Genomic DNA, 15778 nt, shown 5'->3' with positions numbered 1-15778 from the left:
CCTCACATGATAAAACCTCGACGGTAAAAGGAAGAACTTACTAATAAATGTAACGGTTATGACGGAAGGACAATAAGCCTAACTCTGATTAAATCTTGTAACAATAGAAGTCAATTAATACGATAAAGAAAAACATTAGATGAATGTGTTGGATTTATCCAATATAAATAAACTTTTATATGGTCTACTATATGTAATAAGAATGAATAATTAGATAATAAGTCGATTGTGATTTGATCTCTTAAAAAATCAATCCTAATTAGAGTGTCTTATAATGTAAGTAGGATTGATGGATTTCCTTAATTGAATGTGATTATGATACTTTACTTGAAGGCTAAGAAAGTGAGTTTAGGTTTCTTTTATAGATGGAAACCCTAGCCTATAGCTTGTATAAATAACGGACGATGTAAACCATAGAATATACGACAATTAAGAGCTCGTTTGGATGAGCTTTTAAAATGACTGAAAGCATTTTTTGTTAAAATATTTTTTGAACCAATCCTTAGTTAAAATGCAAGTAAATTCTGGAAAAACACTTAAAGTGCTTCCTATAAGAAGCACATAATTAGTGCTTATTGCAGAAATCACTTCAAATGCTATTGGAACCAAAAAAACATTTTCTCTAAAAATGCTTTCAGTCATTCTAAAAACACATCCAAACGAGCCCTGAGGCTTCTCATAGAGCATTGTCATAAGGCTAGGAGTTTACAGAAGACTTCTTCTTCTCGGTTCCACGACTACCATAGCTGCTGGATCTTTATCAGGTTAGGGTTTTCGTATTCTAACCATAAAATCTTAAGGGATAATTGAATGCCCTAATCATCACACCACCTAATTGCAAAAGGGCTTAGATAGTGTTGAATATTATTAACATAGAAGGAAGAAGCTACCATGAGTAGTAGATGATTTACCCAATTAATTGTTAAGTGCACTTGCAACAACATGTACACAAATCAACCACACAATCATCATCTCATTCTTTCCCTCTATTTTGGCCATTCATTTCATCATGATCATTTTCAAATCTTGGGTTTTACTCTCTCTCTTTTTTCTTTTTTTGTGTGTGTTGGGGGGGGGGGGGGGTTCCCTAATCACTATGGTGGTTACACACTCAACACTATGGTGGTTACACACTCAAATACCTCATACTCTTTAGCAAAGTATTTAAATGGCAGAGAAGAATACATACTATTACCCCAATAAGTGGAACCTTTTACACAAAAGAGAAGGATAAAGATGAGAGAGAGAGAGAGAGAGAGAGAGAGAGAGAGAGAGAGAGATTTCTTGCGTATAACTTTGTGTATCTCATGGCTTCCGTCACTGGACCCAACCATCCATCAACACCACATGCAACTGCATGCATATGCCTTCTTTTTCTTTGAGAACAATTTTTTAGGAGGAAAGTGTATTTGGATTTAAGACCTTTGCTGGTAAATTTTAAACTTAAAGGTGTGAAAGGTTCTCTTTTCTTCTTGGGTACCCCTCATTGTGAAAGGGGTTATAGCAATTTTCTTAAAAAAAAAAAAACAGTAGTATCTACATTAAAAGAGTGGGGGAGTGAGCTAAACATCACAATGGACTAGCAATAGTATCGTTCAAACTTGTCTTTAACGAGAATCGAAGCTAAAACCTCTCAGTTACCAGTGTAAAAGAATATAACTAGACTGTAATATTAAATAGCAATAATTATTATTATTTGTATAACAAAAAAAAAACAATTATTATAATTTTTTTTTTAAACAAAAAAAAAGAAGAGAGAAGAAAAGATAAGCTCAGAGAGGTTGAAAGGGTGAACCCAGTCACTCTGTCACTGGATACTCTCTCACTCTGCTGGGTTATTTTGGTGAATGAGAGTATATTTTTTCGGCCTGAAGTTCGAGTATCTGATTCTTCAAAAAAATTTACAGAGGTATCCTTTCAAGATATTCTTCATCTTTATTTCATGTATTTTTATTTTTATTTTAAATCTAAACAGTTCAAATTATATTGTAATTTGGTCTGACACTAAATTTTCAGAAAAAAAAAGGAAAAAAAAACAGGAGTTATATTTTGTAGAGTAAATTAATTGGTCAAATAGTCTGTTCGAAAAAGCTTATTTCCCCAAGTTCGTATTTCTTTCTAAGAGGAGAGGTGATCTTTCCACTTTTCTTTTCTCATACATTTTTTTTAAGAAAAACTAATGAAAAGGGTTTGAAAACTTTGAGTTTGGATGATAAGGACAAAATAAAGGGTAAAGTGAATAGTACCAAAATTGACTTTTTAGTGTAAAAATATGGTTTTTCGTTAAAATAAACAGTACCAGATGTTTTTCGTTAAAGTTTCATTTATATACATATTTGAAGGTAAGGGAGAATTGGACAATGTCACGTAATGAGTCAATCATTAGCCATGTATCGTCATCATTATTTATATTAATAGAATGCAATGTTAGTTAGTCTCGTACACTATTTTTCAAATTAAAAAAAGGCTGAGAGCGAAAATTCCTATAAATAAAGTTGTCCCCCATTACGATCCATATGTTAAGGACTTGACGAGGTATTTAAGGAACATAACCCCAGGCACCTTGACTCTTTTTATTTCCTCATATTCGAGATTTTGACCACGTTTGACAGGTAGGATTGGACAAGATTGAATAGGATTAGAGTTAGGGTTGAATTGGATTGAGATGATAACTCTAATTTCTAAACCCAATTAGTTTGGCGCAACTTATGGTTAAGAGGTTGGCCCTAGCTAGCACCAAGAACGGGTCTAGGTTGGTGATGTTTAGAGGTATCGGAGAATGGGATCCTCGGGTCGTCAAGATTCTCGACTTGACTACAAGTGTCCCGATAGTTAACATTCCTAGGTCGTATCATGATTGCTAGGAGTTTGGGTCGGGTCTGATCCACCAGCACGATCTAGGATGCCCTAGTCAGTGTTTGGGCATCGGGACTCGCAAATCGAGTATATCCTACTCACCAGAGTCCCCAACCCAAGCCCCTGGCTTCAAGGTTCTCATGCGGGAGTCTTGGTCGCAATGTTTTGATCATCTAGTTGTTTTGGTAGGATTAGTTGTCCCATAAAATTACATATGGTTGGATTATAGTGAGATTCTTAACCAATCGGCCATGACCATTTAGTACCAATATAGGGTTTAGATTAAACTAACCCAATCCTACTACTTATAGTGTGTTTATTTTTAACAAATGATATTATCTACACTAAGGGGATGAGGGAGTGGGCTAAGTCTTATAATGAACTCGTAATAATGTGGTTCAAATTTGTCTTTGACGATAATCGAATATAAAACTTCTCACTTACAAATGAAAAATAATATCACTATACTGTAATACTATATCATTTTTGTTTGCTCTTTTCAATGTTAAAAAATATCCTAAATTTAAACCGTCTTTCTCATTAATTGTAAAAATATATACAGTTGGTTATTCATGTTAACTTTCCTCCCATGCATAAAAAAACACACAACATATAAGCTTGGAGAGACAGATGGTGTAAGCGTGTAGAGAATCCAATTCCAAACAGTCATGCTTTTATATTATAAATAGAAAACAAGTACATTCAAGATCTTCCCATACCTTTTTTAAAACAGTTAGTTGGTGGCTGAATCCTTTCTGAATTCTCACGGTGAGGATTAAAAGGATAAGTCATTGTAGCTGCTCATCACACATTTTGCTGTTACAAATCATTATGTCATGTAGATATAATTGAAAATTCAAATAATTTGTGGTCGCAAGAGATGTAGTGAGCGGTTGCGAAGATTTGATTCCTAAGGCTATCTCCAACAGAAGGAGGGCCAGACGCTCTCTTTAGCCCAATAGCCTTCTAAGAAATTAATATTTTAATGAACAATGTCGGACCATTTTTCTTACCATCTCCAATTGAGGGGCCAAAGGGTCATAGGCCAAACATAGCCCTGTAATAAAAAATCATCTCCAACCTAGGGGTCTAAAGGGTCATAGGGCCAAACATAATTTATTATTTTAATTGAATTAATACGGTTACTTAAATTAAACTACCTCAATAATTTCATGTTGTTAAATGTTTTTTATTTATGTTGTATAATTTTTATGTTGTTTAATGTTGTTTAATATTGTTTAATGTTGTTTCATGTTACTTAATGTTATTTAGTATTGTTTAATGGCTTAGAAAGTTATAGGAATAAAAAATAGAATTTTTTTTTTTTTTTAAATTTGTAAAAAAAAAAAAATCAAATATAACGGCTAGCTGACGTCAGCTAGCCGTTGGGATTCAAAAATTTAGCTCGGCCCGGGGCTCGCTGGGTTGGGCCACCCGGTTGGTCCTTTTCTCCTTTTTTGGCCCGGTGGGGTCCACGAGCCCTTTGATTTAGCCCTCGGTTGGAGACGATTTTCGTGTCATTTCGGGGTATTTTTTACCCTCTGGCCAGATTGGTTGGGCCATCCCCTCTGGCCAGATCGGTTGGGCTATTTTTTACCCTTTGGCTAGATTGGTTGGGCCGAAAATAGCTCAAAAACCGAGGGCTAGGCTAGAGGGCTTGTGGGCCCCACGAAATTTGAAAGGGCCATAGGGCCAACCGACCAACCCTGGGCTAGGCCAGGAATTTAAGAATTGCTGTTGAATGATAGGAATTCTTAAACAAATTTTTTAATCCAACGGCTAGCTGATGCCAATTCCTATAAATACCTAAACCATTCATTCACTATTCCTCACAAAATTTTCACCATTCCTACACCATTTCAATTCTCATATTTTCTTACCTCTTTCAAAAATATTTCCTTCAATTATTTCAATAATTTTCAAATGGCCTCGTATGCAATAAAAGGTAGGGCTTGGACCCAAAAAGAAGATGAAGCTCTTTGCAGGGCTTATAGATGGGTGTCGGAAGATAGTGTGAGGGGGAGTTCTCAAACAAGTGAAGGTGTTTGGACTTTTGTGTCCAAAAAATACTTAGAGTATGTCTGAAACCACGAGATTTGTTCTTCAAGATGGAAGAAACATCTTCACCCAAGTTTGAACAAATGGCATCAAGCACTGTTAGCAGCCGCATGTATACATGAAAGCGGCGCTAACTACTACGACGAAGTAAGTGTTTTCATAATTTATTTTAAATATTTAATTATATTACATTTAATTTCATGAATTACTTTCCCTTAATTTTTGTAAATACATTTAATTATATTACATTTAATTTCATAAATTAATTTCCTTTAATTTTTGTAATTATATTTTCTAGGTACGCCAAGCAGAGGAATTGTATATGGAGGGCAGCTCGAAACCCTTTTAGTTTCACAGTTGTTGGAAAATTTGTAAAGGGTGGGTGTTATTTGAAGATCCACCTCAACATAGAATAGGTCCTACGCTGGTGTTCGGAACTGCATCCTCAGCTGCAAATACGGATGAAGATGGATCTCCTACCATTTAACAAACAAATGTAGAAAATTCGTCTTCAGGTGAAGATTCCATACCTAGGGCTATGAGACAACACAAGGAACGAAGGTAGAAGGAAAATGGCAAGACAAATGATGATTACGCCGCTCAATAGGAAGTGGCGGCCTCATTGCGATTAATGGCGGAGCAAACTGCCCTTGAGGTGGAAGAAAGGAGTCGTAGGCATGAAGAACGGGCCAAACAAATACAAGAAGAGATGGATGATAAGAATATGGAAATGAACACTTTGAATTACACTCCAATGAGTAATGCCTATTTTGATAGCAAAAAAGAAAAGAAATTATGACCCGACGACAGTTGTTTACCTTTGACTATACTCCTATAATGGCGGATGATGAAGATGATGTTGATTATGGATATTAAATTTAAGTTGTAGTTTTTAAATATAAGTTGTAGTTTTTAAATTTAAGTTGTTGTAGTTTTTAAATTTAAATAATAAATTATGTTTGGCCCTATGACTCTTTTGCCCTCAGTTGGAGACAGTTATTTTGTGACAGGACTAAAACCAGCCCTATGGTCCTTTGGCCCTTGGTTGGAGATAGAAGCAAATATGACCTGTATTGTTCATTAAAATATTAATTTTTTGAAGGACCAGAAAACTAAAACGAGTTCTCTGATTAGCCTTCGATTGGAGAGGGCCTAAGTTGCTCACAATGAGGATCCAGAGGGATCCAAATCCCCCGAACACAATAAACAAAGGCCAGAGCAGGACTTTCAAAGATTGAAAAATAAAAATAATAAATAAATAATTGGTCCCTTTGTTTGGTTAAAAGGACATAAAAAGGATTTCTTCCTAAATTTGGGTGTGACAATTCATAAAATATTCTAAGATGGGGGCTAAAACCTGAAAGGAAAATAGCAACTGTTGCTGTGTTGCTGAAGAAAGTGGGATCCTCTCTGTAGTCCTGTGACATTTCCACATTGCACTGGATTATCAAAAGCATTTCAATTTTTATTTCCAACTTTTTAAGGCAGTGGGACCAAAATCACGATGAACCAAGGAAAATGGAGTTTGCTCTTGTTGGATAGAAAGTATAATTTACAATTCTAAAACACTTAATCTTTGTCGGGAAGTAATTTCTACACTTCTTTTCACCTTATGGACGGCTCCTTTAATTCCAACATCTATTTATTGTTTACTCTGTTCAATTCAACGACAAAAGATAAAGAATGTGCAAAAATCATTACACTATTTTTTCTTCTTTGTAAAGATGAAACTAAAATAAGTATGATGAACACTTCGGTCATATTTTGTTCAACTATGATTCCATATATCATCTTTTAGAGCAGGTTCTGAGACTTAGAACCTAAAATTGATCAACACGGGATTGGAATCCTATTGTTTAAGCTTTATATGGTGATTATACACCTTAAAACAATCAATCATGTCAATAACTAAAACCAAACGAAAAAAAAAAAGAGCAGAAATGATCCTATCAGTTATCATGTAAAAAACACCATACTCCAAGTGAGCGCACGTAAATCAAGAAATGATCCACTATTCAAACACCAAACATGATGCGACATATTGAGTGAGGAAAGAGATAAAGAGTAAGGGAGAAGACCAACGACATGTATACTGACCAAGAAGAGTATGCAAAGTGTCTATCCTTCTCATTCCTAACACATCCTGTGTTTTTTAAAACACCAGGAATAAAGAAAATAAGTGGATCTGACGTCGAAATTAGGTATGCTATACCCAATTTCAACTATGTACCATTACTAAGGGAAAATTGTTTATCCCGTACCTGAAAGACTACCTTGTATCATTACCATATTATTTACAAACCCAAAGAAGTAAGTAAACACGCCCTAAGTACCGGACAAGGGTGTTTCTCTCCTTCCATGTACCATAAACTAATTGCATTACGTTTAAAACTATGGCCCGTTTGGTACACATGATTGAATTGGAATTGAAAACTCCTTAATTTCAAAACTATACTAAAAGTAGAAGTGAATGATTCTTCTTTTGGAGAGGATTAGAAGATGACTAGCTATGAAGGAAATTCTTTCCCTATAATCCGACCATTTTAAAGAGGATGAGAATGTCCAAGTTTTCTTCACAAGTAATCTACCTTCTATCCTCTAGGAGATCATAACTTTATAATTTCCCCGTCAAACTAGCTTTAGTTTAGTAGTTTAACCATTTCAATTCAATCATATGTACTAAACGAGCTCAAAATATCATAGCTTATAATATCTCACGTTTTACCTTTCTTCTCTATTTTTTTTTAAATGAAAATTACATAAAAGACCACACGAAAATGAGACATCGAATTTTCACTACCTTCCAAGCCAATGAACATATTGGTCATATCAGGAGCAAGAAAACAAGAAAATAAAAAGGGCAAAAAGGAAGAGGATAAGCGAAGAAAAAAGAGATATGCAATGGGAAAAAAGAACCAACCAATCCAAATCCTTATGCTTTTCTCCCCCCTCACATGGGATGAGGATATGAGGATCCTCTCCGGATGTTTTTTTTGTAAGAATTCTAGAAATCATTTCATTTTGTTTGTTCATTATACATTATACGGCTAGTTTTCGTTAAATAGTGTTTGTGTCAATTTTAATTAAAAAAAATTAAAAAAATTTCTATCCACAAAATGACAAATGAACGAACACGATAAAATAATTTCCGGTATATCACAAAGAGGATACGGACATGATCCTATTCCCCTCACATGCGCCTTTTGCCCCACAGGCCAATCAGATTACATACTTTTAGGTGTTACGGTGGACCCCACCAAGTTTCTTTGCCAAACAGCTAGCACAAAGAGGAACAAAAAATTGACCAAAAAAAGAGGAGCAGAAAAGGATCTATTTTCTTTGAGTCAAAACAATACACACGCTGAGAAATGGATGGCTGATCATCGTTTTGGATATTGTAGCTGAGAGAGTAACTGATAGTTGAGATTCCAGAGCCTTGAGAGACCCTTTGTTGGACCTGACAGACCCACCACGGAGAAGGGCCGGCACACGCAGTCGGATTTGATTGTCTGATGCATTGTTTAAGCAAACTTGGTAACAGCAACGGCATGGTGGTGTGGTCTAGTCTCGTGTTTTCATGGTGATGCTGATGAGGAGGGGTTGATCACGTGTGGCTGCGGCTGCTGGTGGCGGTGGTTAAGAAAACCGAAGTCACCAAACAGACCCTGAAACATATGAGGAAAGGGAAGTGAAAACGTTATAATTTTTACCACAGCTGAGTTCTTGTTCACCATCAAGTAGGTTAAATAAGAATTTTGCTCTTATATTTGTCCATATTCCAAAAGATTATTCGAGTTATTTGGGTCGGTCTCGCATGACAATATATAACTACGAAAAAAATGTGCAGGATTTCGGTCGCATATGGACATACCAGTGCATCATTGATTGCATAAGCCACGCAGTAGTGCTCCTGAAAATCAGAAGATTGGGACAATACTAAGCGAATCATTAATGAAAATATCAATGAACATTTGACAAAAAATCCTTCACTGTCCCCTGATTAGAGGAGAGAGATGGAGATGATCGCATATCACATCGGCATTTTCTAATAGAGCAGTACAGGAGAGACGATCCAACCTACTAGAAAAAGGACCAGTGGGTGCTTCTGGCCCTACATAACTCGGGTCACTGGACTAACAGCGGTCCCATGAATCATGTGCCTGCACGTGGAAACTCACACGTGCGCAAGCAAGCACATACACATACAGGGAGGCGACCAACTTAGGTAACCTCTGTCAAATTACTTTTACCAAAAGCGAGTTCTAACAATTCTGTTTCCTTAAACAAAAGTAAATGATGGGGTGACTTGCCTGCATCATATGCCATTCTTCAAATTCATCAAACAATTCCAATCGTTCAATCCTAATCAACAAGACAACACATACCCCAAGAATAATTCAGAAACAATAGCAAGTTAGCTGACAGAGCAGATAAAAAGAACAAATGCATGGACAGAGAAACAGAAACAAAAACCAAAGCTGAGGCGCTTTATATCCTAGAAACTAGAAGCTTTAGAACCTCGAAAAGCAGAGGTGGTACCACAATATCACTAGTAGTACAACCAGATCAATCAAGGGAACTTTAAAACAGATAATAGGAATAGAAATACCAAAACCAACAAGAACAAGAAAAAGCTTAAAATCAGGGAAAAGACTTCCAGAGAAAAGTCCAGTGGAATCTAATTTTCTGTAAAGTAAGATTCTGATAAGGCAGTTATTCGACCCTTTCCTAAGCTGGTAAAAATTAAACTAGGATATGGCTTTCTAAGCCGGTAAAAAATCAATTAGTTAGAAAGTGAACCCCAAATTTGAGTACTAAAACTTCATGGTTAGCTTGGACTATATAAATTTGTTTCAAGCAGGTCCCTTAACCGGTTTTCTTGAAATTGAAGCACGATAAAATGGCTATCAAACAATTCTGAAAGCCAGACAGTTTTACAGGTTTGCAGAACTCAAAGACATTAATATAAGGGGAAGAATTTGATAAATACTAATCCAAGTTTTCTGGTAATAGTTATGTGGTGGGAATGACAAAGAAACGTGTCTTGGTAATTGGCAAGGTGAATATTTTCCTCTCATGTAGGAACTGGCTGTGTCGCTGTATTTGATAGTTATTCTGATCTTTGGTTGTATTTTGGGTTCATTGCCTCTGTAGTATTTTATTAACCCTCAGTGGACGCCTGGTTCACTGGTTCTTTAATTGGGATTCTTTTTCAATTACAGAATGATTGTTCTTCATATGCAACAAAAAGGAAACAAGAAAGATAAAAAGTAAAGCATCTCATTGCAAAGACAAGCAAACAACTAACAGTTTTCCAAGATACATATATAGACATACCTGCGTCTTTCTTGAGCTTCAACAAAATCACTGTATACTTTAAGCATGTCCCAGGCAACAGCCCTCTGAAACCTCACATTAAAAAAAAATCACATTACAAAAATGTAAGATAAATATAGGATGAAGATTAATAAAGTGAAATAGAAACAACGATGGACAGGATGCAAATAAAAGCAACCTAAAACATTAAACTTGAATTTGGAAGGTTACTACGATGTTCAACTTCATTTTTTTTGTGCATGTGAATAAAATCTTCAGAACCATAAAGTTGTTCTGTTATTATTTGTTCAAATCTATTTCCTCCTTTCCAAGGATCTAATTCACGCTAGATGACTGCTCAACCATAATTTAAAGGAGTCAATCACCAGTGTAAATTCTGTGATGTGCCCATACCCAAGAGAATAAAGAATTTCTGGTGCATCATCATATACATCTCAGGCAATATATCCAAAATATGATAGCTTAATGCCAAAAGGCACTAAATATAATTTACAACATCTACCTGCCATCCTTGTTCAACAAAAAGGTTTTCCTTTGCCTGTAATGTTGGTGTATCATGTATGCCCAAGAGTGAACAGCCTCGACTCTGAAAATATAAACACAATAACAATACTATTTGTACATTAAATTTATTCCAGATAACATGAGATGGTGCTGAGCAACATAGTTTAACCTAAAGGAATAGAGAGATCAAATAAGCATGAAAGAGAAATAGTGACAATTCCAGACCAAAAAGGTGTAGGCGTGTGTATCCTAGACAATCTTCAAAGTTGATAAATAAGTGTTTGAAATTTGAATTGATTTATTTATTTTTTTCTTTTCAAAACAAGAGATTTTATTTAAAATTCAGTCCCACTCTATGTGCGGTACACACAGGATAACCAAATCAACAAGCTAGTCTACCTAATCTAGACTGTAGACAAAACATAAAATCCTACAAGGAATACAAAGAAAAACAATTAAAAGGCACCGCAACTGAAAGAGAGAAGAAAGGAAATAGACGTCAGCTGTGAAACAAAACATAACCTCATATGTCCTATTATTCCTCCCTGGCCATAAACACAACGTGAGGCACAATGACATTGCCTCCCAAATAATAGTGTTGTTCAGGTGCCTAGTAAAACAGCTTCACCTCTTCTAATATTTACAGAGTATTAAAATACAAGACTCAGCAGACTCTAAAAGAACACAACAAGCATAAAAGTTGAGGAGGTAAGCACAAAATCATCATAGCATGCTGATTGTAGATTGTGGTTTATCACACTGAATCTTCCTTTGTTTAACGGGGCCTTTATAATTGAAAGAACTTGGAACTTACAAAACATATTTCAGTTACATGAGCAACGCCCCAAAACATATTCCCAATCAATAACTGAACTTATCTATTCTGCCCTGTTCTCGGGCAAATGCTGAGATAAAATTGTCATGCATATTAGAGAACCTGAGTTTTGAAATGTGGTTTTGGCACATTTAATGGCAATTTGATCAGGAGATCTTTCGTATGAGTACTCTTCCAACACCTGTGCTTCCGATAATTCTTTTAAACATTACAGTTTTTATCTATCACTAATTAATTAAAAAGTGAAGTAATAAAATGGTGAAGATATGTAAGGGTTCAATTTTTTTTAATTAATTTTATTTATTTAGAAAGAAACGGAAAAGGCAATAAAAAGACACAAAGTGAAAAGCTGCATAGTGAGTTGAAGTTAAAAGAATAGACTGAATTACTAAATAAATAAGGACAAACAACCGGAACTGGAAGAAAGTAAAACAGACCTCCAAATTTCGGATCATCTGCTGCCCAAAAGCATCATCTGGATGAATCTGCTCATACAAGAAAAATATCGCCGTTGAAAATGTTTTTGATGTCCATCTAACTATGGAACGACTTGAATCTGGATCCAGGTATATCAAAACACATTCTGCAATTATAAAAGTTGGAAGGCTGATAATAATATTAGAATAAACCATTTAATCGCTAACTCAAGAGAAACTTAAACCACAGGATGTCAATAATCCAGAAAGACTAAAGGCAAAGACTGATTGAAAGCATTAACAACGTATTGTAGTGACTGTAAGAACATACCTTGGATCCATACCAGCTAAAGTTATAACATCGTCTAATTTTGGTATGTCACGCAAATCAACAGGAAGCAGCTTGTAGTGGTCACTGAGCACTTCTCCACTCTCTGCAAAGTAAAAATGCTATAATTGTGTCCCGACAACAGTTTGAATATTTCAATTGTGTACACAAGAAAAACAAATGACATTCCTAAAGATATGAATCAAAGTTCCAATCACAAGATAAAGGGAAATCAGCCTTAAAAGTTTTCCAAGTGCATCAGAGAAGATTGCAACTTTCAAATCATATAGGCACATAAGATATCTAAGAGAGCACACCAAAGAAACACGTGGTCAATTAAACGGAAACCAGTCATAAATAACATCAGCAACACAGGAGTATCTACCTCGAGAGATTGATGCTGTAGCACTAATTTTGTCCCTCAAATGACTGCACGTTTCAATAAGTGTGGCCTTCTTACTAGTTACCTAGCAAACAAAAAAAAAAATTTGAAATTCTTGGTGTGATAAAGATGCAAGTAAAAACAAAAAACTGAAGACAACATTTCTATATAGTAGACGAAGCAGAATATTAACTCTTGGCCTGACATGAAAAGGGGTCGGCTAGCTTGAGTTTGTCCACAAACTATACAGTCATTAAACACAAGAATGTTTGCATACTCAAAAGGAAAATCAGTGTCTAGCCAACATAATCAATGCAATAGTAATGAATATTTCACAATTCATACCTCCTTAAAATCCAGCTCAACATACAAATGTGGTGCCTTCCCCTCATCCTGTCAACCAAAAGACCACACAAAAATGTGAACAATCCCATAAATATGTACACTGCTATTTACTCATGAATGGAAACAAAGAGAAGATCACAAAAAGAATCACACAACGCAAAACTATTGTACGGAAAAAAAAACCACACTTTATTTATCCTGATTCCTGAAACTAACTTAAAAGGGTTCCATCCTATTTCACAACCAAAAAGCTAAACAGGACAATAGTAGTTGCGGCTCCTAAGAAAAAGGTACCTGCAGCTGAAAATATGTTGTATCAAAGCCAGCTCCAAGTGATAATATCTGCTTCTTCAAATGACCCTTTTCACATGCATTTCCTTCGGTATCAAGAAACTGATTCAGAAGCTTCCGCAGAGCAGCCCAACGAGCAAAGTACCCTGGTTTAATGCAAAAACAAGGAAGCAAAGAAATCAAAAGTCACTAATGTGAAGCAGTACTTAACATCCTCATGAACTTTCAACTCTAATATTTGATGGAGCAGCTAAATCTAAATCATACCGCGGTTAATAATCGGAGATCTTCTGACAGGTCTTCTCACAAACAAATGGACATAATCGTCTTTCATGTACCCTTTCTTCACGCACGACCTTTACGCAGCAATACAGTCAGTTCAAAATTAGCACTGTGCATTTCAACATAGGACCGACAGTTTCACACTCATACTTGACACAAAATTGAATTTTCCTCTCTATTTTCTCGGCAACCAAACAGAAATTAACGGAAAAAGGCATATTTAGTTCAACAAGGCAAAAATCATATCGTGCAGTACAATATACGCAAAATTTGACCGAAAATATATGCGAAATTGCAAAATAAATAAAAAAATGGAACGGATTAATTCGAAAAAGGCAGAAAGTTGAAAGGTTAAGGGAGCGCACAGTTTGCTGGCCGAAGCGTCGTCGTTTGTTGCTTGAACTGCTTCTTTGTTGCTGCGCGAATCCATCGTTTCCGGATTTCAAGTTTTCTCCTTTCTTTTTCTGCGTTTATTTGTTTTACTGCGCTTTTCTTTGTTCTGAATATTTCTCCGACAATACTACAGGACAACCTAATTTCCATACACAAAAAAAAAAAAAAAAAAAAAAAAAGGCGCAACAAACACGCGGCGTGATGTCAGTTGTTTGTGTATGGTAATATAGTGGACTTTCTCGCAGCCGATATTACACCTGGTTTAACACTATAGAACCCCTTCCGTCCCATTTCGTGCCCTTCTCTGGTTTAACATCGCCGCCGCCTGCAACCTCCGGCCTCCCTCCTCTCTACGTCGTCAGCCACCACAACCTACAGGTTTAGGGTCTATTCAATAGAATTTTACGGGGTAATTACCTTGTATTACTTCTTTGAAATATATCCGTATACAATCCTTGTTCAATAAGGAAACAAATAATAAAGGATATAAACAATATCCTACATAAAAAAGGATTCCTAGTATTTACAGTATCTTACATTCCTGTTTTTTCCCTAACATTGACTCACGATTAACATTCATTCTCAAGTTGGTGCATAAAGATCATACATGCCCAACTTGATAAGTGAATCATCAAACTTTCGACTACACACGGCATGAGTGAGAACATATGCAAGTTGCTCCTCCGAATTCACAAACGGTATTGACACAATCTTCTTCTCGAGCTTCTCTTTAATAAAATGTCGATCAACCTCCACATGTTTTGTCCTATCATACTGTACTGGATTATCAGCTATATCTCTTGCTGACTTATTATCACAATATAGTCTCATGGTCTCATTTGGCTTGAACCCAAGACCCCAAAGAAGTTTTCGAAGCCAAAGCATTTCGCAAATGCTTTGGGCCATGCCTCTATACTCGGCCTCAACTGAGGATCTCGATACCACCTTCTGTTTCTTACTTTGCCATGTAACCAAATTTCCTCCTACAAAAGTAAAATATCTCGAAGTAAGCCGTCTGTCACTCACATTTCCTGCCCAATCAGCATCTGTGAACCCCTCAACCCTCGAATGTCCGTGCTTCCCATAAAGAACTCTTTTTCCTAGTGCAGACTTCAAATATGCTAGGATACGCATAACCGCAGCCATATGATCTACACTCGACGAATGCATAAACTGACTTACTACACTTACTGCATAGGCAATATCCGGACGTGTATGAGCCAAATAAATTAGTCTCCCTACAAGTCTCTAATATCTCCCTTTATCAACTGATTTCTGATTCGGATCCAAACATATATGATGTTTTTCAATAATAGGAGTATCTACCAGCTTACATTCTAGCATACCAGTTTCTTTTAACAAATCCAGGACATACTTACGTTGAGACAAGAAAATACCTTCGGAGATCGAACAAATTCAACCCTAAGAAAATACTTCAAATCCCCTAGGTTCTTCATTTCAAACTCAGCTGCAAGATTACTCTGCAACTTTGAGATCTCATCAAAATCATCTCCAGTGATAACATGTCATCTACATAGATGATTAAGGCTGTCACTTTTCCTTGCCTTCGTTTAACGAACAATGTGTGATCAGAATGACTCTGATAATACCCAATCTTTTTCATAACTTGAGTAAACCTATCAAACCATGCACGAGGCGATCGCTTCAGTCCATAGAGAGACTTACGCAACCGACATACTCCGGTATTTCCACCAGCACTATACCTAGGAGGAAAATCCATATATACTTCT

The 15778-nt window shown here is 36.0% G+C and overlaps 1 protein-coding gene and 1 pseudogene across 1 annotated transcript; one reads left to right on the top strand and one right to left on the bottom strand.

Annotated features, from left to right (window-relative positions):
- The first annotated feature begins 5299 nt into the window (after window positions 1-5299).
- Window positions 5300-5778, top strand: LOC126627930 (uncharacterized; annotated as a pseudogene).
- Window positions 5779-8031: 2253 nt separating this feature from the next.
- Window positions 8032-14158, bottom strand: LOC126629985 (leucine carboxyl methyltransferase 1 homolog). The gene is made up of 12 exons (XM_050300158.1): window positions 14000-14158; window positions 13620-13708; window positions 13356-13498; window positions 13062-13109; window positions 12720-12801; window positions 12338-12440; window positions 12028-12196; window positions 10754-10837; window positions 10252-10316; window positions 9225-9276; window positions 8786-8824; window positions 8032-8579 (listed from the first exon to the last, which is right to left on the bottom strand). The coding sequence occupies exons 1-12, from the start codon at window positions 14062-14064 to the stop codon at window positions 8490-8492; spliced, it is 1029 nt and encodes a 342-aa protein (XP_050156115.1). The 5' UTR covers window positions 14065-14158; the 3' UTR covers window positions 8032-8489.
- Window positions 14159-15778: the final 1620 nt, after the last annotated feature.

This window comes from Malus sylvestris, chromosome 7 (assembly GCF_916048215.2).
Source record: "Malus sylvestris chromosome 7, drMalSylv7.2, whole genome shotgun sequence".
NCBI classification, from domain to species: domain Eukaryota; kingdom Viridiplantae; phylum Streptophyta; class Magnoliopsida; order Rosales; family Rosaceae; genus Malus; species Malus sylvestris.
Note: the sequence above shows the minus strand (reverse complement) of the source record. Positions and strands in the feature narration are given on the sequence as shown.

Excerpts from the sequence above, each read along its gene's own strand:
- LOC126629985 (XM_050300158.1), bottom strand. The coding sequence starts at position 14,064 with ATGGATTCGCGCAGCAACAAAGAAGCAGTTCAAGCAACAAACGACGAC. Across the intron at positions 12,802-13,061 it reads TTGAGCTGGATTTTAAGGAG|GTAACTAGTAAGAAGGCCAC; the intron begins GTATGAATTGTG and ends TTTGTTTGCTAG. Across the intron at positions 9,277-10,251 it reads GAAGCTCAAGAAAGACGCAG|GATTGAACGATTGGAATTGT; the intron begins GTATGTCTATAT and ends CTTGTTGATTAG.